The sequence below is a fragment of the Nyctereutes procyonoides genome, unplaced genomic scaffold (genome assembly GCF_905146905.1).
Source record: "Nyctereutes procyonoides isolate TBG_1078 unplaced genomic scaffold, NYPRO_anot_genome, whole genome shotgun sequence".
Lineage (NCBI taxonomy): Eukaryota > Metazoa > Chordata > Mammalia > Carnivora > Canidae > Nyctereutes > Nyctereutes procyonoides.
The window spans coordinates 26974237-26997348 of record NW_026575020.1 but is presented as its reverse complement, the minus strand read 5'-3'; the positions used below and the strand labels follow the sequence as shown (position 1 = coordinate 26997348).

The window sequence follows — 23112 nt, the reverse complement described above, 5'->3', positions numbered from 1 at the left end:
CATTTTTGGCCTACAGAGAGATCATTTCCTTAAGACTCCTATTTGGACGCAGGAGTGCAGGGTACATATGCCAGGCGGGCAGATGGCCACAGGCCCACCTGTCCTCTCCCTACGGTCAGACAGATGGCGCGGCGCGGCCCGGCCTGGAGGGCTCGCCCACTCTCGTGGGTTGGGGGGGTGGGGTCCGACCCAAGGCGGCCTTCTACCTGCGTCTGCCCCGGCCCCCGCCCCCGTGGCCTGGGGCTGGGGAGCAGAGGGCAGGTGCGGGGCGTTTGGTCCGTCGGGGCTGGTCCCGCAGGGAGGGGACGGGTCCGCGGTGACGGAACAGAAGCCCCGGGAGTCTCGGCCCCTCCCGCCGCTGCCTCGGCTCCACGACGCTCGTGCAGGGCGCAGCGGCGGAGCCCTCGGAACCTGGCCGGCCGGGGAACCCGGGGCAGCCTCGGGCCCAGGGGCGGCGGCGGCGAGACCCCGCCCCCCCCGGCCGGCCCGCGCCTATCGCGGCCGCCTGCCTGGTCACGCGGAGGGCCGCGCTGCGGGGTCTGGGCCGAGCCCGGCGGCTGCCGGAGTCGCGGCGGGCCGGGGCCGGACGGGGGCCGGGCGGGGGCGGGGGCGGAGGGTTGAAATAGGGGCGGGCGGGCCTCGCCCGTCGGGAGTCGCGCGGAGCCGACCTGAGCCACGCCGAGGGCGCCGAGCGCGGCGACCGCCCCCGAGCACCCATGCTGCTGACGCTGGCCTGGGGCTCGCTCTTCTTCCCCGGGCTCTTCGCGCTCTGCACCTGGGGGCTGCGCCGCGCGCGCCCCGCATGGAGCGACAGCGACTGCGTGATGATCAGCACCAGGTACGGGCGAGGCCCCGCCGGCTGCCGGCGCCGGCCCCTGCCCGCCCCTGCCCGCCCCGACCCGCCGGCGCCCGCCCCTGCCGGCCCTGCGCCGCGCCGAGGGCGGAAAAGGGGGGCGACAGGAAGCGAGGGGGCTGCCTCCCTGGTGCCTTGCCCCTCGCGGGCGCTGGCCAGAGCTCTCCAGGACCCCGGTGTCCGCCCCGGGAGGGAGAGGGAGAGGGCGGAGGGCGCCCACGCGGCGGGGACCCGGCGGGGAGCCTCTGGCCCACGTCTGCCAGCTGCTTCGGGGCCGGGAGCGCGGCGGCGGCGGGACCCCGTCCTCCCCGCGCCGGCCGCCCGGGCTTTGGCATTTACGCTGGCCGCCGGACTGCATTTCCACCCCTGCCCTCTTCTTTTCTGCCGCACGTTAGGCTGGTTTCTTCGGTGCAGGCTGTGTTGGCCACCGGGTCAGGGATCGTCATCATCCGCTCCTGTAGCGACGTGATCACGGACAGGTAACCTGCCATGCCCGCGGAAAGCCGCACGAATGACAGCGCTGAACTCTGTCGAAGTTTCCACATTTGAGCGGCGCAAAGGCGCTAGTTCTTTCAGCACATGCTGTTAGGTAGCTGATTGATGGGAAACCTTGAGCTCCCTAATTAGTACCTCTTCCTCTCCTTACCTGTCAGCCTCGCCCACTTAGGACTGAAGACGCGCTAGACAATGACAGGGTCTACGTCTGATTTAAGGTGGCCCATCGATTCAAGCTCTTTATGAGATACCTAAGAGTGAGAATTATTTGGAGGCGGGAGTCTGGTTTGTGGTTCTTTTAAATGACTTCACCCGGATCCTGCTCTGGAGCATTCTTTGGCTAACGTATGCCCAGTGTGGTTAGCAGAGACCCTCTATGGAAAGGAACAAATCCACCAACCCTTATTTACAAGGGCTGTTCCTGTCTTTCCTCTGGATTTGCTAAAGGCAACGAAGAGGTTTCTAGTGCTTTCAGAAGACTGACCTGTAGGGGAATTAGAGGTCAGTCCAGAGGCGGGTCAGGAAATACACATCTAGTGAAACAAATCATAAAGACCTGGATGGTCTACTTTGTGTAGTGTTTAGATCTGGGCAACTGTGAACACGCCCACCCCGCCCTCCGCTCTTTCTAAAAAGCTTTTTTTTTTTTTTTTACCTGTCTTCCTAGAACCACTCTTTCTCCTAGTGGAAGAGCGATAGTCAAATGTGCAGGGAAAGTCTCACAGCCTTTCCTAGTCCTTTAACTCTCGTTGATTCTGCAAAGTGTCCTGCTTTTTACCTGTTGCGACTGGAATGTGATGGGAGCAGGAGCAGGATATCCATTTCACTGTAGCCTGCAAATTTAGTGTCTGGATTTTTTTTTTTTTTTTTTTTTAGTGTCTGGATCTTATTTGGGATTAGTCCTGCCTTTGTGACTTTTGTACATTTCTTTCTATGCTTCTTTTTAGACAAACCCAGCTATCGGCAATGAATTATAGATGCCAAGAGAAGATAGGTCAAGTGACTTTGACTGCAGGCTATAACAGCAGGGCTAACAGCATTTGCTTGTCTGGGTTAAATTTTTATTTTCATCGAGCATTTTCTGATCATGCATCAAGGTCCCTCACTGTCCCCAGTTTGTCATATCAGACTTAAAACCCACCTCCTTTGCAAAGATTAAAATGACAATTGTGACTTCACAGCATTTTTTGAGCTAATATGAGATGAGGGTAAGCAGCAGGGACCTAGTATACATTTCAGAAGATATTTGCGAATCATTAACTGTCAATCCTATATAGCACCACTGTTGTGTTTTCCCCTCAGAAGCTCTGTATTTTTAGTGGTTTGATCATGGTAGGACATCTGAGTTTGCTTTTGAGGTTCCTCCTTTTTTGTATCTTTATGTCTTAGATTCTCTACTTACAAAATAGAGATAGACACATTTCTGTGCCCTCTGCCTTTACGTGTATTTGTAAGGATGTCTTAAAGGCACCTAGATCATCTTTAAAAAAAGGCCTTTTGGGGCACCTGGGTGGCTCAGTGGTTGAGCGTCTGCCTTGGCACAGGCCTTGATCCTGGGGTCCTGGGATTGAGCCCCATGTCAGGCTTCCCACAGGAAGCATGCTTCTCCCTCTGCCTTTGTCTCTGCTTCTCTCTGTGTCTCTCATGAATAAATAAATAAAATCTTAAAAAGAAAAAGTCCTTTTGGGGCTTATATACTGTACACTCTACTATTTTTCAATCATGTGGGATTTTTTAAGATTTTTAAAAAAGTATTTATTTGAGAGAGCATGTGCAAGTGGGAAGAAAGGCAGAGGAAAAAGAAGCAGACTCCCCACTGAACAGGGAGCATGATGTGGGGCTCAATCTGAGGACCCCAGGATCATAACCTGAGCTGAAGGCAGAGGCTTGGCCGACTGAGCCAGGCACCCCAAGATTTTATTTATTTGAGAGAGATCGAGAGAGACTGCACATGTGCACCTGTGTCCCAGTGGAGGAGGGGGAGTGGCAGAGGGAGAAGCAGGCTCCCCACTGAGCAGGGAGCCTCATGTGGGACTCTGTTCTAGGACCCTGAGATCATGACCTGAGCTGAAGGCAGACACTGAACTAACTGAGCCACCCAAGTACCCCTATTATATGCCTTTTCATTTTATGCCTTCATATAGATTATATATACACACACACCCCAAATTATATGCATAATGTGGTATAGGACCAAAGATTTCAGGAGATTCTTAAAGGAGTCCAGATCCCTAAAAGGGCCAACAGTCATAGCCCCAGGCATGGGGGTTTTAAATACTTATATTTGGATAGTACTTTTTACATTGAAAAGGACTTGCACACTTCTAGTTTTTTAATCTGCACAATAACTTTGTCAGGGAAGTAAAACAAGAATTATTATCTTGATATTACAAAGAAAGTTAAGTCCTAGGCTGGTGGGAGTTAAGATTCTATCCAGATCTCGTTAATAAGTCTTCAGAGAATTCTACCTTTCAGCCCCAATTTCAGCTCTCATTGGATTGGTACTGTGTGCAAAATATTAAAACCCCAGGCTCCACTCAAGGGGAGGAGCCGGTTATATTTCAGTTAAGCTTTTAGTAGGTTCTTCATAGTTATTTTACTTGGAATTGCTTCCATAAAGCAATGGATGGGCAGTAGACTAATTATCACACCTTTCTGCCTGAATGGAACCGGGCTAATTAATTCACATACAGATATGTTATATTTGCATTTATTTACTTGTCTGCTTGTTTCATTACTTCTTTTTTTAAGCTTTTATGTATTTATTTGAGATACAGAGAGAGCACAAGCAGAGAGGAGAGGGAAAAACAGACTCCCCGCTGAGCAGGGAGCCTGACATGGGGTTTGATCCCTGGACCCCAGAATCCTGACTTCAGCTGAAGGCAGAGGCTTAACCAACTGAGCCACCCAGGTGCCCCTGTGTTTCATTGCTTCTTAATGATTTAGTTGTGCCGTGACAAGTGTGGACTCAGTCCGGAACAGAAACCTGAACGGTACCCTCTCTATAGTATATTTCCAATATTGCAGTGCAGTGGACTGGCTTCTTAGGAAATCACCTTTGACAAAGTTAAAAACAAAGATTTGAGGTTCCTAGGCATAGCATGCAGAGTCTCTGGGCAGAAGAGCCTTTAACAAGCACTGCAGGTTAGACACTCAGGTAGTTTGAGAACCATGAAACCAAATTGTTTCTTTTATTTGACACATGGATGCTCAGTAAAAATGTGCTGATTGAATGAATGAATGAATGAATGAATGAATACACTCTTCTCAGCAGAGTGTATAATTTCTCTTCTGATTTTTTTTTTACATTTTCTATAGAACGATTATTTCTCATTTTGGAACAAAATTGTAGAAATTGCAGACTTTCTGGGTGCCCTGGGTGGCTCAGTCAGTTAAGTGTCTGCCTTTTGCTCAGGTCGTGATCTCAGGGTCCTGGGATTGAGCCCTGTGTTGGGCTCTCTGCTCAGCAGGAAATCTGCTCCTCCCTCTCCCACTCCTCCTCCCCTTTTCCCCTTTGCTTATGCTCTCTCTCTCAAAAGAATAAATAAAATCTTAAAAAAAAAAAAAAAAGAAATTAGAGACTTGTAATCTGCTCCGGGACTGTGATAAACAGGGATTTAGACTCAGCAAATATTGACTCAAGCCCCTTGGACAAGTAAATGGGAACACTGTCTTTTGTTCCAGCCTCTCTTCTGGTATCTGACTGCTGTTAAGGTAACCCTTGAGCTCTGGGCTCATTTCCAGACATATTTTTCTTAATGAGTGGAATTGGGATTAGCTATAGAATTGTACAGAAAAAAATGGTCAGGGTAGCTTCCCAGGAACTCCCTAAAGTGGAGTGGCAAGCAGATGCAAGAGGAAACTCCCAACTATTGAGCAACTAAGTGGAGTTAAACTGGAAATATTGGATTTGGCATTTGGAATACCTTCAAACCAGTTTCTTGGTGGAGCACTTGAATCATTCGTAGAGGTTTCTATTTCAAAGTTAGCTTATATCACAAAATACCAGAAAATCCATTAGAAATGAGTAGCTAAATCAGGGAAGTAGTGGCCAATAGTTACTGAAACATGGTGCCGAGTGAGTCCCAGCTTTCTTCCTCTGACACTCATTAATTTGCCCTGTAATTTAAACAACAGTTTAAAGCTGTTTATTTTGCCTTATTTATCACTGCCAGCATCTTCAACTGTAAAGCGTTGGGAGTAAAAATAGCTAGTCAGGTACAAAGCTGAAGGGGATGTGTTCAAGAAGAGGTTGGCTTTGAGCCTTCATAGTTGATATCCATAATCATCTCATGGACGGTTCCTGTGCTTTCTTTTAGGCACTGGCTTGCCCGAGAGTATGTCTGGTTCTTGATTCCATACATGATCTATGACTCCTACGCCATGTACCTCTGTGAGTGGTACCGAACCAGAGACCAGAACCACAGACACTCCCTCACCACTTTTCGAAACTTCCTAAGTAAAAACCGCCTCATGGTTGCGCACCATGCAGTCATCCTGTTTGTCCTTGTGCCAGTTGCACAGGTATGATCTTCCAGAACAGCCACCAACAGACTCAGTCACTCATTTTCTCCTGTGAAACTGGTATCTTGCCCATTACAAGTGTGGACTGTCCCTCTTTCCCTTCCCCGTCCTCCTGCACCCACTCTTGTGTGCCAGCAGCAGCACAGGAAAATCTCCCAGGCAGATCCTATAGAAGACAATGCAATGTGAAATGTTCATGATCTTCCTTACCATTTTCCTTTATGCAATCCCCCAGCCCTCTGTGATTCCCTAGGCTCTGTCAGACTCTGTCTTCAGTTTATAAAATATAAAAACCGTATAAAATACAATACTAAACAACATGAAAATTGTTTTAAAAAATGAGAGAGTAGCTCAGTCAACTGGTTATTTGCTGTAACAGTGCCAGAGTACCGTATGTGCTCTTTTGATGTCACAAAAGCCCCCTCTCAAGGCAGGTAGCCTTCCAATTTCTTCTTGGGTCCATTTCCCCACCTGGTGAGGAAGAGAAATGAGACTGCAGAAAGGAAATTAGTAACTCCTGAGTGCCTATCAGGTGATAAGCACTGGGCTGAAAAGCTCACAGCTTTCTACTAATAATTAGAAGTTATTAGAAATGATAATTAGATATTATTAGCCAGACAGGAAGAAACTGGGGCTCTAAGCCTTTACTTATTGTAACTTACTTCAGTGGTAGCGACAGAGCTGCTATTCTGTGCTATCCTGTTTTCTTGACCAGATAAAATGAGTGGTGGAGTACATTACATTCTTAAAAGAAGTTTCCCCTGATTGCTTTGGGACCCTGACATCTAGTACAGGGCCTGGCACATATTTTGTTGAATTAAATTGGAGAAGTGCCCTTGGCATGACTAAGTCAGATACCCAAAAGTAGGCTACAGGGTTCTTCCAGCTGACATTGAAATTCAGAAAAAGCTTGGTGTGTGATGCAATCAGCTGATCTCTGAGGTTGCCTCTGGGTCCTAGGGATTTGACCCCCAGAGGGCTATTGCTATGGAAGCAGCAGAGAATTAACTGTCATCCTTGGTCAGTTAGCATTTCCCTTTCCCTTCATGGTCTCTCATGGTTATCCTTTCCAATAGCCCTAGTTAGAATTTTCCTTCCAGTGGTTCCTTAACCTCTAGTTCTTATTTCTCTTTTTTCCCCCTTTTCTTCTGCAGAGGCTTAGGGGAGACCTTGGGGACTTCTTTGTTGGCTGCATCTTCATGGCCGAACTGAGCACTCCGTTTGTGTCACTGGGCAGAGTTCTGATTCAGGCATGTATGAATGAAATGGCGGTGGTGTGGAGGAAGCCGGCTCTGCTCTTCCATGGCAGGTTGTGGGGCTTGGAGAAATCCCTTAGTGCTTGCAATAGTGGGACAGGAGACCCTTTGACAGACTAAAGGTCAGTTGGTCTGAACCTGTGGGGATGAAATTGTACTTTTGATTCAAATTTGATATGGCTTTTTATGTATATTTTTTTCGTGGCCACAGATTTGTGTTTTTTTCTTTTTTGTTGAATCCACTGTTCCGTGTATCTGTTGGCTGAGTGGCTCAGGCCAAATTCAGTATCACGGTTAGAAAAATGCAAGCCTCTGTGCACATACAAATATGCAGTACTCCCGTCAGCTTTTCCACAAGTTTTGGAAGACTAGATGCTTGGCTTCACTGCCATGGAACTTGGGCTAGTGGTTCGCTGAAGGCACAGCCTCTTGGTAACTGCATTTTCCTCCCCTTTATCCTGTAGCTAAAGCAGCAGCACACCCTTCTGTACAAAGTGAACGGAATCCTCACGCTGACCACCTTCCTTTCCTGTCGGATCCTCCTCTTCCCTTTCATGTACTGGTCTTATGGCCAACAGCAGGGACTCAGCCCACTCCGAGTGCCATTCAGCATCCCTTTCTACTGCAATGTGGCCAATGCCTTCCTCATCGCTCCCCAGATCTACTGGTTCTCTCTGCTGTGCAAGAAAGCAACCCGGCTCTTTGACACCACCCCAGCCAAAAAGGATGGCTAATTGCTCCCGGGAGGCAGTGAGGGTACCTCCTCACATCAGCTGCCTCCTCCACTCAGTATTCCACGGACCAAATTGTGCCCTGGGTGGCCTCAGCCTTTTGGGTATTGATTGATAAGCAGATGGATGGGTTTGTTTTTCTAAAGAACATTCATATTACCTCCCTCTTCTAACCTGCCCCTTTTGCAAAAGCACTTTTTTCTAAGTAACAACAATTGGATCCTATCAGACCTCCATTGGCAGCAAGGTGGTTTTAATGCAAGCCCAAGGATCTTTCCTTGGGTCCCACCTCAAGGGTTCTGGGAGGTAGAAGCATGGGGTGTGGAGACAGGTGGACTAGGGTGATAAGTGTCTGGGTACCTACCTGGCCCTAAATATTGGTGGCTACCCACCTTTCCAACCACTCAGGGCAGTATCTACGCTTACTAGGCCAGCAGCAAGTGATGACTTGGTTCTTGAAATAAGTTCTCTCCTCGTGATGTTGGCCCAGGAAAATCATTGTAGGTAGGTAGTTTTTTACTGTGTACTAGATAACCCATTGGTCCCATGCCTTATCCTGCCATCCATGTGCCAACATTGAACTCCTACGTCCACTGACTTCCATTCAGAAGTCTCACTGGCACGGGGGTAAGAGGCAGGGAAGGGGACCTGAAGCACATGAGTAGGTGGGGAGGCCGATAGCTCAGCGCCATTGTAGGCTGACTTGGGAAGACCAGCATCAAACTTGTGAGCTTGTTGTAAAGCCACAAAAACTATTACTTTCTTAGCATGTCCCCTCAAACCCAGCTTTCACCATATCCAGACACACAGGATGCTGTTAAAAACTGTAGGGGTAAAGTGACTTGGTGCCTCTCAAGCTCTTTCCTGGGTAACCCCACTCTTTGATATTGTCCGTTTCATAGGACATGGAAATGGGCAGTATTCCAAACTGTGAGAGGTCTCATCCACGTTGCCTCCCAGTAAGCCAGAGCTTGTGTTCCAAAGCCTGTTCTTAAAGGAACATACTGCCACTTTGCCACAGAAGGCTGGAGAGTAAGAGTGCGAGAGAGCCCTGGCCAAAATACATCCTGTGACTGACTCACCTACCATTTGCAAACAGGATCCTCTGGTGCCAATACTAATTGTTCCTCATCTAGGATGGGTTTTAGAAACTGCTACCAAGGTGTTTTTTTTTTTTCTTTTTTTTTTTAAGTGGTAGTAAAGATCTAAATGTTTTAAAGTGCCTTTTAATTCACTGTTTTCCGTGAACTTTTAAAGTACTGAATGTGTGTCTCAAATTCTATTTCAGTCTTTAATAGGTGCCATTTAAAAAATGTCAAATGCTGTAATTTTTTTTACCGTTTTTGTTTACTGTCATATCTTTATAAATCACCCCTGTGGTGATTAAATTGCACTAATATTTCCTAGCTTCTTCTCATTTGTTAAATACATCAATACTGACAGCTTTTCAGGCCCATTCTGTGACCTGACTGGACTCCTTGCTGCATGCTTTGAGTCTGGTCTGTGTTCACATCCATGCAGCTGGCAGAGTGGAGTGTGGAGGGCTGTGGTCATGCTTTCAGCATTCAGGAGGGCCTAGCTCATACCTTACTCTAATATGTTTCTGGGGTTCTGAGAGTACATCATAGGTCCTAGTGTTCAAGCCCAGTGGTCAGGTAACTCAGGGTTCAATCTTCCCTTCCTACGTGAATCCCAATTAGGAGCTAGGGAAGGAACCAAAATAATGCCTCATTTTGAGTGAGGGTATGTATATGAAGGTGATGGGACATATCTGCTCCCCCCCTTCCTTGCTTCCCAAGCCAGTTCTACTTCTGTGATATAAACTGGACACGTTAAGTTCACTTTTTATGCTTCTGTGTACACCACTGCCTGCTCCCACTCACTCTTGAAAACCATGACAACCCACCCCAGGCAGAAGATAATTACACCCATCCTTTAGATCCATCTCTGCTGTGTTTACCAGACTTAGTTTTCACAGCCCCTCCTGGATCCACTGAATGGAGTTCACTATATGGCAAAAGTCCTCAATTTAGAACACACTCCTTTTCTTGGGGTTATTAGTCTATTTAATTTTCTTGGTCCAATGTTTTCCTTTTACAGTGCTGCAGGCTTTTTGGGTTCAAAAGTCACACGGCTAACCAGTGACAAGTTATTTTCCTTGCTGCCCTTTCCAAGACCCCACAAAACTGACTCTTGAAAGAGGGTTTCAGTGCAAAACAACACATACCTTGCAATTTTTCCACTTGGGTGGTTTCACCTTTGGACTTCTTTGCCAAATTCTAGGGTGGATAAGTCCAGTTATGAAAATGTCCCTCCCAGCTTGCCTTGATCTTTAAGACCCTAGCTGTGCCCAACTGCAGAGCACATCTAAGCCTAGACTACTGACGAGACTTAGAGACCCGATCAAAATCAAAAGTGAATTTAATAATTTGTATGTTACAACCTAAGAAACTATTTTCTTTACAGTTACTGCCATATACTTTTGCTTGTGTACAATTTCACATCACCGAAAAGCTTGTGTTTCTCAGCTCGAGCCCCTAGAGCCCCCCACCAAGGCAAGGCCCAGCTGTTTTCTGGTCTACAAAGGTCAGAAGTTGCTGATCTTCTGCAGCAGGGTTTGGCGCCGTTCCTCAGGGCTAATGTTCTCAGCGATGGACTTTAAGAAGCGCTGCTCATTTACCTTCTGGAGCAGGGAACTACTAGAAGGATTAGCCTTGCTTAGGGTTTCATAGCAGGTGAGGATTTCCAAGGCCAAGACATATAGTGGCTCGCACACCTCGTGGGGGAGCATGGCCATGATGTGCAGAACGTGACAGAATACCTGGGTATAAAAAAACAGGGTTTCCTGGGTCAGGTCCTGTTCTTGTCCTTGAGCCCAAGGGCCAACTGACTGTATCATCCTAACGGAGTCCAAGAGATTGGTCAGACTGTTACAGAGAAGCCTGACTACATGGCTCCAGCCTTCCATAGGAAGCCAGTTACGACAACTCTGGCTGCAGAGAAACTGGAAAACTCTCAGCAAGAGTACAGATAGCTGGAGCTCCGGGGCAAAGGGCTTCAGGTTGAGCAGAGGAACAAACTGAATATATTCCAGGCTATAAGGGACATGTAGGAGTTGTTTCTCCAACAGTCTCCTGGTCAGCTGGTAAAGGTACTGCCACTCTTGGGAGCTGCACCAAGGCATGACTTGTACCAGGGCCACCAGAAAGCCCTTGCTGAACAATCTGACCTCCTCGGGGTTGCCCACATCTACCACCAAGAGGGACAGCATCTGCTCAGAGATGCTGCTGGAAATGTAGCAGCACTCCATCCAGGCAAGAAGCCCTGTGCCTGGCCCATACCCAGGGTGGGCCTGGGAGGTCCATTCATCCTCAGAAAGCTTGCAGATCTCAAAAAGCGTGGCTGGCACCTCACACTTGAAGTGGCCCTCAAAGAGGTTCTTCATCCTCAGGCGCACTGTCCAGTCGAGCTGCTCCAACTTCCGGTGGAGCCAAGACAGGGACTTGATCCAGGTGTCTGGGGAAAAGGTCTCAGCATTAGCCAGTACGATCTCACAGAGGATCTCCAGGATATGGACCACCAGATCCTTCCCATCCAACAAGAGGCACCGTTTCTCCTTGGGGAGCTGCCAGTATTTGCTGAAGCAGTCCAGGAGCTGGCACAAACTGAAGATGAGGGGGAATGGAGAACAGGTCTGGAGCCAGTATTCCTCTAAACATGCATTTGCTTCAAGAGTCTGGAGGAAAATCTTCAAACTGAGGTCTACCTCTTTGACATCGAGCATCAAGAAAGGCAGGACAAACTCCTTTAGCACCTCATGTGGCTCAAGAAGAGCAGCAACCGGGATACCCTGGGGCTTCACAGGACTCACCAGGCAGCCCAGGAGCTCCAAAAATTGCTTTTCTTCCTTAGGTGTAGAGAACTTTGTCCAAACAGTTTCTTTGAGGCATGACACCACAAAGGTAGTAGATGGATTTGGATCCTGCTCTTCCGTGAACCTAAGGGCAGGGAAGGCAGAGAGAATCTGAGCCAGGAATTTGTGGGTGCCAAGGTTGACCACAGCCATGCTGCACATTTTCTTCACTGTGATCTCCGGGTGCAATATTATCAGGCGGGCCACAGAAGCCACTGCTTTAGCTAAGCCCTGTTCAGAGGCACTCTGTGCAAGCTGGTTAAAAGTTGTATTGAGGTCCTCCTGAAACCCGTCCAAGTAAGCCAACAGGTTCTCAGAGAGACCCTTCCGCCCCCAGGAAAGCAGGGTGCCTGAGAGGACTTTATTTTTATCTGGCAGCGAGAGGTCTGCGTAGCATTCCAGGATCAAGCCAATCACTTGTTTGATCTGAGATTCAGGGATGGCTCTGTCTGTCGCAGTAACTTCCATCACTGTTTCCAGCAGCTTTAACACCAAGTCTGGCTCTCGGAAGAGAGCCCAGTTATTAACCAGGCAGGCTAGCCACTGGTCTGAGAAGGCCCACTTCTTCTCAGAAGCAAAAATGTAGCACATTTCCATATGCCGGTCCATCTTCTGCTCAATGATGGCCATGGCAATCGAGGCGGTGATGTCCTTCTCAAAGCCCTTATTCTTCAGCACCCTGTTTGTTTTCCTCAGGAAGTCTTCAACACACTCTGCTAGCTCCGAGACCACCTGCCGCTCCTCCTTAGACAAGCTGGTAGAATCAAGGTAGAGCTTCAAGTTCTGGCTGAAGGAAGTCAGGCTGTCACACAGCCGGTAACTGTCATAACTTGTCCCCTGGCTGCTGTTGAGCATGGTCTGCAGCTCCTTCCCCCACTCCCGCAGGAGGCTACACATGAACTCAAACCCAGTGAAAATCGTCTCGCTTGGAAGCTTGGCCAGGGAGGTCAGGCTGACGTCCCGTTCTGCCTCCTTTACCTTCTCTGCTAGTGCCTGTTGGTGATACGGGTTCTGGGTGTCCGAATTCCACACGGAGATCACTGTGGCCAGTTTGTCCAGATACACAGTTGCAGACACTTCCTGGGGGTCATCCTCCATCAGTGCAAATACTGTTAGCATGTCCGCTAAGTTGGCTAATGCGCAGCATTTCATCCCTGGGCACAGGATTCTATTTTGGATTTGCTTTAGCCCAGTGAGCAGCATGGCCAACAGGGGCATAGTGGGACACACCTCTGGGTCTGACTTAAACCTCTTTGGAGGATGGGAAAACTCATCTGAAGAAGACAAGTACTTATGGGCCATTGTTCTAAACTGGGAGAGCAGAGGATCCTGCTGATTGCCTTTGTGCTTCATCATTTCCCACCAGACACTGAGGAAAAAGGCCACATCCTTTGAAGAAGTGTCAACAGACATGTGCTCCAAAAAGCGCTCTAGTTCTGCACGGCAGACGGTGGTGGGCAGGGCCATCAGAAGCTGGATAAAGAGTCCAGAAGCTTCCAGAGACTTCAGCAGCTCAAAAAGGACCGTGTGATTGATGGTAGGGATCATGTTGCCTACCGAGAAGAACACATCTTCCTGCCACCGAGTGTCAGTGTCTGAAGGGGTGACAGGGTAGGGCTGAAGAACCTTGGCCCAGATGATGATCAGAGCTTTCTTCTTCCAGGCAAAGGGCTGGGAGCATGTTGAGGCGGAGGAGATCTCCCTTAGGGCCTCCACAATGGGCTGCCCAACATGTTCCCAGTCAGACTTTGTCAGTTCTGTCAGTGCTTTGGGGTGGAAGAGCTGCTCGGCAAGCAAAAAGCCCCCATGCAGAATAGTCATTTCTTCACAGATATTCAAAGGTCCTGCACAGAAAGAAGCCGCACAAGACAGTGTGGTGAAAAATCTTTAAAATAGTTAGTAGAGGCTAGACAGAGACATCAGTTGGTAGGCTGGCTGTCATCACCAGGGTTAGAGATGATAAGGGTTCTAATGGGGAAGAAGAGATGGTTCTAGCTACTGTAGAGCTGGAAACAAAAGGACTTACCTAAGGAATATAAAGAAGGACTCTCAAACTCTAGCCTGGATTTAGAAGACAATGGCTATCACTGGAGGAACAGAGAATCAGAACAGCTCTGGGGGGGGACACTGTTCAGTTTTGGTTATTTGGAGTTTGAGGTAGAACATTAAGATAGGGGGATCCCTGGGTGGCACAGCAGTCTGGCGCCTGCCTTTGGCCCAGGGCACGATCCTGGAGACCCGGGATCAAGTCCCACATCAGGCGCCCGGTGCATGGAGCCTGCTTCTCCCTCTGCCTGTGTCTCTGCCTCTCTCTCTCTCTCTCTCTCTCTCTGTGTGACTATCATAAATAAAAACAAACAAACAAACAAAACATTAAGATAGAGATGTCCTCCAGCAATGGAAATGTGGGGTTGATGCTCAAGAGGAGAGCCAACCCTGAGATGTGACTCACGGAGGGGTCTGCCTAGAGGGGATCAATGGAACGAACAAAGTGAGTGAGATTCTGCAGGAAAACCATGTGTAAAGGAAAGGGCTAGGCCCTCCAGTAACGGATGGGCCAGCAGAGGAGGTGGAGAGGAGGGGTGACAGGGTGCGTACTGTGCAACATGGCAGTCAAGCTTCTGAGTAATGATGCAGCCTAAGAAGGGAGGGGCCAGGGCTGAGGCCGCAGAAGCAATCAAACAAGCCCTGCCTTCCCCCTTTTCTCTTACAGTCTTCTTAAAATTTCAAATGTTCTGCCTTTCAGGGAAACAGTTTACCCCACAGCTCTTTCTGTCAAGTAGAACAAGCTACCAAATGCTCTGGTTCTCTCGTAGAAACCAAGAGGTAGACATAAAATATACTTAGTAGATTAGGAAAGAAAAGTCTCTTCTCCAGTAAGCCCTGAATCAACACTTATCAAGGAAGGCATCTGGGGAGGTTTAATTAGACACAGCTGTAAATCCTAGTTCAGCCATCTAGAACCTAGAGCTTCTCTGGGCTTCCCTTCTGCATCTGTGGGGAGAACACAGACTTCATATTAGACTGGGAGGATCAAGTGCGATATACTAGTCACACCCTGAGTACTGAGCTAGTTGTTCAGTGTTAGCCCCCAATTCCTCGTTCCCTCATGCCTCCAAGTACATATCTTTCCCAGGAGCCAGCAAGAGAGAATCTTGATTTAGGAGACTAAAAACGATCCTGCCCTTCAACTTTAAGAGAGCAGCAAAAGGCCAAAGGATCAGCACTCCTATGCAACCAACTGGTGAAGGCAATCCACCTTGGCTCCTAGTGGCCTAGGCAGACTCCCAGGAAGATTAGGTTGCTGACAGGTCTCACTGGGGATTCTGGCTTTTTTTTTTTCTTTTCTTTTCTTTTTTTTTTTTTTTTTAGCTCAGGCTGCTCTCCTAGGCCCCCAAAATATGCTCTCTTATGACTCTGTAAATTTAATTTTATTGCACAATCAGCTCAGCTGAGATGTTTGTCCCCCAAAACCTATTATTCCAGAGACAGTATGTTCATTGTGCTACCAGAAGGAGTAAGTCCCAGGAGCTATTGGTTAATAGTTGGGCAAATCCCAAGTGTTTTTATCACAACTGGATAACAGTGCCCACTCCAAAAGTTTATTAAGCGCTTACTCCGTGCCAGGCACTGTGCAAGAGCTCTTTTAATCCTCAACCTTTTGAGAACCATTCTTGTTTCAGAGATGGGACCACTGAGATTCAGAAACAATTTGCTCAGGATGTCCCAACTATAGTGTAGTTGGGGTCTGGGACGGAAATCACCACAGCTCCAGGGCTCCAAGCTCTTGAGCTCTACTGCTGCACCACTGAGGCCATGGCTGGGGGCAGGACTCAACATTTCTCCACAGCCTGTTACTGGCACACCTTGGGGTGCCTCACCTCAGCTCTCTGAGAACAGCCTCCTGCTCTTACCTCTGTAAGAGCATGACGGGCAGGGTGGGAGGCTGGACAGGAGTCACCATGTATACTAGCTCCCCCCTCCCTTCTCCCAGGCTCTGCCTGTGAGGATTCTGAATCAAACGTGCCCCCTCGGCTCCTCAGCCCTCCCCACAACTGCTGGCCGGCTGAACTAGCTGTGCGCATGGCACCCTACCAGACACTGTATACACGTGCTCTCAAGACGCCCCCAACTGTGTGTGGTGGGTATGCTATCATCACCCCCGTTTTATCGATGAGGACCTCATGGCAGAGGACGCTTGCCCAAGAACTCAGTAGCGGTTAACTAAGTGAAACCGTCGGTGTATCCTTCTGAGCCTGCATTTTCCAAAGCACGTGCACGAGCCCTGTCCACTCTGAGGAAATCTAACCTCACATCCGCTTGGCCCTTCACGTGGAAAGGCGCCCCGCGGGGGGCCAGCCGCGGGTGGAGGGGCGGCGGCGCCGCGGTAGCGCCGGGCCTCCCGACCCCGGCCGCGGAGGACACCCCCGCCCTCCCGAGCCCTCCCCGACCCGGAGGTCTCCCTTAGCCCGGGCCCGCTCTGCACCGCCCTGGCCGCCTGGTGCGGGACGCAGACCACGAGGGCGGAGGACGGAGGACGGAGAGCGGCGACACCCACCTAGGTCCATGGCGGCGACGGGGCAGGTCGCGCGGGTCGCCCCTCCCCCCGAGGCCCCGAGTGAGACGCAGGCGCCACGACACAATGGGCGGCTCCGGGAGGGCGGGACAATGGGCCGCGCCTCAGCCCCCGCCCACCATCTCGGCTCAGGCTCCGCGCCGCCGTCCGCAGGCCTCCCGCCGCGCCGCGCGCACGCGCAGAACCCACCAACAGGTCCGCGGCGCCCAAGCAGCCCGGCCCACAGCGCCCCCTACCAGCCGAGGCCTCCGACACGCCAGCCGGCAAGTGTACCCGCGCTTCCCTTCGGCCGGGCGCGCCCCGCCCCGCCCCGCCCCGCCCCCAAGCCGCGGTCCCCACCTTCCCCTTGGCCCGCGCCGCTGCCCTGCTTCTGCCCCGCCCAGCGCAGCCCTGGGGGATCATCCCCACGGGATCACCCCATTAGCTCCGCCTCGGCTCCGCGTTCGCTTCCAGCCAGTAACCCTCGGGATCCCGCGCTTAAGGTTCACCGCACTGAACGCCCTCCCCAGGCCGCCCACTAACTAGCACAGACTGGCGGTTCTGAAAGGCCTCCTCCCGGGCACAGCGCAGCGCCCCGCCAGCACACTTCCTTCTCACGGGAGGACATCCTTAATTTTCTGGCATCAAAGGCACCTTTGAAATGTTTACTGGTTGCCCTCCCCAGAAAATGCACTTTGCTATCCAGAGCAATAGTGGCGGAGATCCAATCCAGTGGGCCTCAGTTTCCAATCTGTACTTTATAAAAACACATTTGACTCCTGAGAAAACACATACACAAATATCCTATGTTCTTCTCACACATTACCCTGTCTTCTTTGCTCCCATTCCCTTCCTCCCAGACCTAATCACTAGCGTCCAGTGTTTCTAACTCTCCATCCTCCAGCTTCCAGTGCCAGCCATCACCCAGAAAGGACACAAGGGCTGGGCCTCAGCACCCCCAATGTGCCAAGTGGAGTTTGAGATGGCCTGTGCTGCTATCAAGCAGTTGAAGGGACCTGTGAGTGATCAGGAGAAGCTACTGGTGTATAGCTTCTACAAACAGGCCACCCAAGGCGACTGCAACATCCCTGCCCCACCTGCTACAGATGTGAAAGCCAAGGCCAAGTGGGAGGCATGGAACGAGAATAAAGGGATGTCCAAGATGGATGCCATGAGGATCTATGTTGCCAAGGTGGAAGAACTGAAGAAAAAAGATACTGGTTAAGGAGGACAGAATATCAAACACAATGAAGTAGCATGGCTCCTCTGGTAGCAAAAAGGATTTCTTAAAAGACCAACGGCAGAAACTTCCTGAAACCATAACCACCATAGCTGATACACATCAATAAATCACTTAAACTGCAAGAGAGTGTTATTGGAAAGCTGATTAAACTCCAAGTGACCGTGAGAGTTCTGGGGAGGTGTTCAAAATATATAAAAAAAGCAGTTCTCCAGGGAAGTTCCATCACAACTGGTTTTATGATCCTAAGAGTTCCCAGCTTTCCTATTCCAAGAGTATATGCAGATACTTGGCAGGAGTAGAAGGGCTGGGGGGAAGATCATGCTATGAAAACCGCCAAGATTTGAGGTCAACAGATCGTTTCCCAGAGGCTTGGGCTTTGGGGAAAGGGGAAAGAAGAGGCTGAGGCCCCTTATCTTCAGGGATTGTCTATTCACTACTAACCCAACATTACTGAGGGGAAAGGGGCTTTGTCTTTCTAAAAGCTAAAGTCAAGTCTTACCAAAAGCCCCTACTAGAACACAGTTCTGATGAAGTTAATATTTTGAGGGAAGTCAAACTTTTAGTGAAGTAACTGATGCATGACAACACAGCAGAGAAACCCTGGAGCGTATGGTTTCAAAATCCCAGTCTCTGACAGCCTCATCGAAGGCCATGCAACCCAACTTTTCTTGGGATTAGTTCATAGTTAATACTGGTTTCTGCTTGGGGATGTCTGTGGGACAATATGTACATAAATGTAAATGAGTTTGTTTCAGAAGCTCTACAAACCCTAGACCCATGCAAGGGCCAAAGTGCCTGTGCTCAGCTTCCACTCCTTAGTGTTGATTCTCACCGGGGCATCAATGTACTGGGATATGGAGTGCTAAATGCTATTATTAAAAACATTTCAGGGCAGCTAAACCACTGAGGGTGGCTCAGCAGTTTAGCGCCGCCTTCAGCCCCAGGGCCTGATCCTGGAGACCTGGGATCAAGTCCCGCGTCGGGCTCCCTGCATGGAGCCTGCTTCTCCCTCTGCCTGTGTCTCTGCCTCTCTCTCTCTCTGTGTGTCTCTCATGAATAAATAAATAAAATCTTAAAAAAAAAAAACAAATAAAAACATTTCAGAGGAAAAGCCTTGCTGTGGCATGGGACTTCAAAAAATACTTTTCCCCAAAAACTATTTTCATAAATTGTGACATCAGGTCAGCTCCTGTTCATGAAAGGCCATTAAACACTAGAAACAACAACCATAAAGACTTCATAGGACAAAGGAAACCAAATCTCACCAGATATCCTTGAGCTCTTCTGTTCACATATTTCAGGAAGCTGCTACAGACTAAGTACATCACTTGAGAATAAAGTACCCCCGGGACATCACAGTAATTAAAGAACTCTTGCAAGTTGGGTAAGAGTCATATTGCATAATGGTGTGTCTTTTTTTTTTTTTTTTGGTATCTCTTCTTTGGAGGATATTACAAGCATATTTGATGCTTTAGGGCTCTGATTCACATTAAATGTGAATTACTAGTAAAAATAATAATGGGACATCTTGCTCTGAAATAATGGTGTCAACTTAGGTGCTGTAGGTATAGTCATACCATTCTGTAAGTGATTATAAAACCTGACAAAGTAAAAATGCACCATAGGTAGGACTGCAGAAAGCAACTGTAGGATATAATATTAAGAAATACATAGTATACACAGTATGCTGAATTTTGTGGGGAAAAGGGAGAAAATAAGTATATTTATCTGCTTAACAAGTAGGAGCCAGGGGGAATGAGATTGATAGGAGCAAGACTTTTCAAAAAACACTTTTTTTTTTAAGATTTTATTTATTTATTCATGAGAGACACAGAGAGAGAGATGCACAGACACAGGCAGAGGGAGAAGCAGGCTCCATGCAGAGAGCCTGACGTAGGACTCGATCCCAGGACTCCAGGATCACACTCCGGGCTGCAGGCGGCGCTAAACTGCTGCGCCACCGGGGCTGCCCAAAATACACCTTTTTTATATTGTTTTGATTTTTTGTATTATCGACTCTATGTTACCTTATAGAAGTCTGATGCAAGAGTATTTCTTGGGGTGCCTGGATGGCTCAGTTGGTTAAGTGTCTGACTCTTGGTTTTAGCTCAGGTCATGATCTCAGGGTCAAGAGATTGAGCCTCATGTTGGGCTCCATGATCAGCGTAGAGTCTGCTTAAGTTTCTCTCTCCTTTTCCCTCTGCTGCTCCTCCTGCTCACGTGCACTCTCTCTAAAAAAGTATTTTTTTAAAGATTTTATTTACTCATGAGAGACACAGAGAGAGGCAGAAATACAGACAGAGGGAGAAGCAGGCTCTATGCGGGGAGCCTGATGTGGGACTTGACCCTGGGACCAGGATCACGCCCTGAGCCAAAGGTAAATGCTCAACCGCTGAGCCACCTAGGTGTCCCAACTCTAAAATTAAATAAAATCTAAAAAAAGAAAAGAGTATTTTTTTGTTAATTATTAAGGCCAGAGTAAATTTCCTGTGGACTTTCCAAGGGAAAGGTAAGAAGTCTTAGCTCAAACTGAAACTTCCCATGGTGGATCAACAGTTGAATGTCTGCCTTTGGCTCAGGGCGTGATCCCACAGTCTTGGGATCGAGTCCCGCATCAGGCTCCCTGCAGGGCGCCTGCTTCTCCCTTTGCCTATGTCTCTGCCCCTCTCTCTCTGTGTCTCTCATGAATAAATATTTAAAAAAGAAAAAACTCTCACCATAAATTTCAGTGGACATATTGAAACCCCCCTAAAAATTCGGGATCCCTGGGTGGCGCAGCGGTTTGGCGCCTGCCTTTGGCCCAGGGCGCGATCCTGGAGACCCGGGATCGAATCCCACGTCGAGCTCCCAGTGCATGGAGCCTGCTTCTCCCTCTGCCTATGCCTATGTCTCTGCCTCTCTCTCTCTCTCTCTCTCCCTGTGTGACTATCATAAATAAATAAAAAAAAAAATTAAAAAAAAAAATTCTGCTAAATCACAATAGCAACTGCATGTGACATGTGAGATGGGCAGAAAGTCACATAAGGGAGCTGTGAATGTCCACAGCTTTGCTAATTTCACCAAGAGGTCAAGCAAATATGGATTTCATACTAACTCCTCAGACTAAGGTAAGGGAGCTCTTGCAACATAGCCATTCTTTCTGTATTTAAACCCAAGGGAAATCTGAATTTAAACTTAATATGCTAGAACTCAACCCCTCAAGGCAAAATACCAAAATGAATGCTCTGAAAATACAACATTGGAGAAGCCAAAGAACTTTCCAACTTTATCTGTTTTAAAAAGCCAGCTTGGATTGTTTCTAGGCCTTTTGTCTAAGATCAAGTGTAAAAAGCCAGCTTGGGCAAAACTATTTTATATCCTTCTTTTCTAATGGACCATACCATTCTCAGAGGTGGAAAAGTAATCATATTTATGGTTTAAAATCACTAGCTACACCAGGGGCACATGGCTCAGTTGGTTAAGTGTGTGACTCCTGATTGCAGCTCAGGTCATGATCTCAGGGTTGTGAGATCGAGCCCCATGTTGAGCTCAATGTCGCTGAGTATAGAGCCTACTTAAGATTCTATCTGCCACTCCCTCCCTCTTAAAAAAATAAATACAAATAAGTAAAATCACTAGCTATACTATGCAGAGGTAAACTTTTGCATTCCTTGATAAAATGCCAAAATTGGGGCAGCCCTGGGGGCGCAGCGGTTTAGCGCCGCCTGCAGCCCAGGGTGTGATCCTGGAGACCCAGGATCAAGTCCCACATCGGGCTCCTTGCACGGAGCCTGCTTCTCCCTCTGCCTGTGTCTCTGCTTCTCTCTCTGTGTGTGTGTCTCTCATGAATAAATAAAAAAAAATCTTCAAAAAAATTAAATAAACAAACAAACAAATAAATAAATAAAATGCCAAAACTGTACGCTAAATGGTTGTAGGATGAACACATTATTAAAGAATACAAAAGAAAAATGGTTGGCAGTGAGACAAAAGGGGGTTTGTATCATCAAGTCAAAATGTCCCAGGTAGATAAATAGCATTAACTTCCATCATGCATAGCTGTAATTTAAGAGAGAAAAGTTTGGGTATGCTAATATACAAGTAGATAAAAAGAAATCTAGTATGTATTTAGTCATTCAGTACTTAACATAAACCATTGATTTTACTAAGACAAACTCAGAAGGCCTATGACAGCAGCCTAATATGCTGGGAAAAGCAGAGTTTCTTTGCACAAGAACAGTGTTACTGGAAATAAACATCAAGAATTACTTAATAATTTAATAGGAAATCTGAAAATTAACAAATCATGGTCTAAAGAAACATACAGAAGTTTGTTACTCAAAATCCATACAATAATTTCCCCATGTATAGGAAAAAGTGAACTACTGGTCTAGAGAAGGAACATATATAACTTGGTTTGCTTTGAACTCATGACTGTTTCCCTAAGACAGAGAATTTAAGTTGAATGAAAAGTGCACGGAGCTGGAAAAGGATTTTTTTCTCTCAGTGAAGGTAAGATAACCCTATGAGAAGGTGAGCTGAAACCCTGAAATTTCCTGCCAACAAAGGAGAACATCACAGATAATTTTATATTTATATTATTCTGGAACTGGTAACCTCTGTGTCTATCCTTTTCAGTCTTAGTTTCTTCCCTAAAATTTGAACCTGGCCACGATATTTTATGTTATCATTTTATTTATTTTTTAAAGATTTTATTTTTTTTGACAGCAAGTACAAGCAGGGGGAACAGTAGATGGAGAGGGGGAAGCAGGCTACTCACCGAGCAGGGAACCCAATGTGGGGCTCGATCCCAGGACCCTGGAATCATGACCTGAGCTGAAGGGGCAGATCCTTAACAAACTGAGCCACAACCATTTTAAAAATACCTTTAAGAGTCTTAGAGGCTGGTGTAACAACTTGATTTCAGAGGTATACTTTCAAAAAACATTTATAATAAATATGGCCAATGTAATTGTTGACTAATAATTTCAATGACTGAAATTTATTTGTTCTGTGGAACTAATTAGAAAACTACAATAAATCATTAAATTTTTTTTTCAGGCTGCAGAAATAATCTAATCCGTATTTAAGAAATGAAAATTCTCTCGGGATGCCTGGGTGGCCCAGCGGTTGGGTGTCCGCCTTCAGCTCAGGGCGTGATCCTGGAGTCCTGGGATCAAGTCCCACTTCAGGCTCCCTACATAGAGCCTGCTTCTCCATCTGCCTGTATCTGTGCCTCTGTCTCTCTGTATCTCTCATGAATGAATAAATAAAATCTCAAAAAAAAAAAGGGGGAATTTCCATGAGGATTTTAAAAAATTATATAAAGTAGCATGAAGGCAGGCATGTAGCAACAACACATTAGATCCTTCTATCTGCTTTCTCTAGCTGCTCAAAATTTTAAAGTAAGGAATATGTGGGTTGCTAGTCAAATCTTTTTGATTCAAGGTATAAAATTTCTTTAACATTTTTCAATGTCAAGGCCTGCCAGAGGAAGGCATTAGATCAGCATACTATCATGGAGCTGGAAATATTCCTGCTCTAAGCTTATTAAAATTCCCTT

General features: G+C 47.7%; 3 protein-coding genes across 7 annotated transcripts; 2 read left to right on the top strand and 1 right to left on the bottom strand.

The window, feature by feature from the left end:
* Window positions 1-637: 637 nt before the first annotated feature.
* Window positions 638-9265, top strand: TLCD3A (TLC domain containing 3A). Of its 3 annotated transcripts, XM_055335373.1 has the most exons (5): window positions 638-838; window positions 1249-1332; window positions 5668-5872; window positions 7027-7122; window positions 7593-9265. In XM_055335373.1, exons 1-5 carry the CDS (start codon window positions 717-719, stop codon window positions 7860-7862), a joined length of 777 nt encoding a protein of 258 aa, XP_055191348.1. In that variant the 5' UTR covers window positions 638-716; the 3' UTR covers window positions 7863-9265. The 3 variants fall into 3 exon arrangements, with proteins under 3 accessions (XP_055191348.1, XP_055191354.1, XP_055191361.1); XM_055335379.1 differs by lacking the exon at window positions 1249-1332; XM_055335386.1 differs by lacking the exons at window positions 5668-5872; window positions 7593-9265 and having other exon boundaries at window positions 7027-7084.
* A 997-nt stretch (window positions 9266-10262) lies between these two features.
* GEMIN4 (gem nuclear organelle associated protein 4) lies at window positions 10263-16428 on the bottom strand. 3 transcript variants are annotated; one of them, XM_055337431.1, is made up of 2 exons: window positions 16331-16428; window positions 10263-13616 (listed from the first exon to the last, which is right to left on the bottom strand). In XM_055337431.1, exons 1-2 carry the CDS (start codon window positions 16338-16340, stop codon window positions 10447-10449), a joined length of 3180 nt encoding a protein of 1059 aa, XP_055193406.1. In that variant the 5' UTR covers window positions 16341-16428; the 3' UTR covers window positions 10263-10446. The 3 variants fall into 3 exon arrangements, with proteins under 3 accessions (XP_055193406.1, XP_055193412.1, XP_055193418.1); XM_055337437.1 differs by having other exon boundaries at window positions 10263-14766; window positions 16331-16426; XM_055337443.1 differs by lacking the exon at window positions 16331-16428 and adding an exon at window positions 13799-14995.
* A 764-nt stretch (window positions 16429-17192) lies between these two features.
* On the top strand, window positions 17193-17696 carry LOC129517638 (diazepam-binding inhibitor-like 5). The gene has a single exon (XM_055337555.1). It carries the CDS (start codon window positions 17289-17291, stop codon window positions 17550-17552), a length of 264 nt encoding a protein of 87 aa, XP_055193530.1. The 5' UTR covers window positions 17193-17288; the 3' UTR covers window positions 17553-17696.
* The last annotated feature ends 5416 nt before the right edge of the window (window positions 17697-23112 follow it).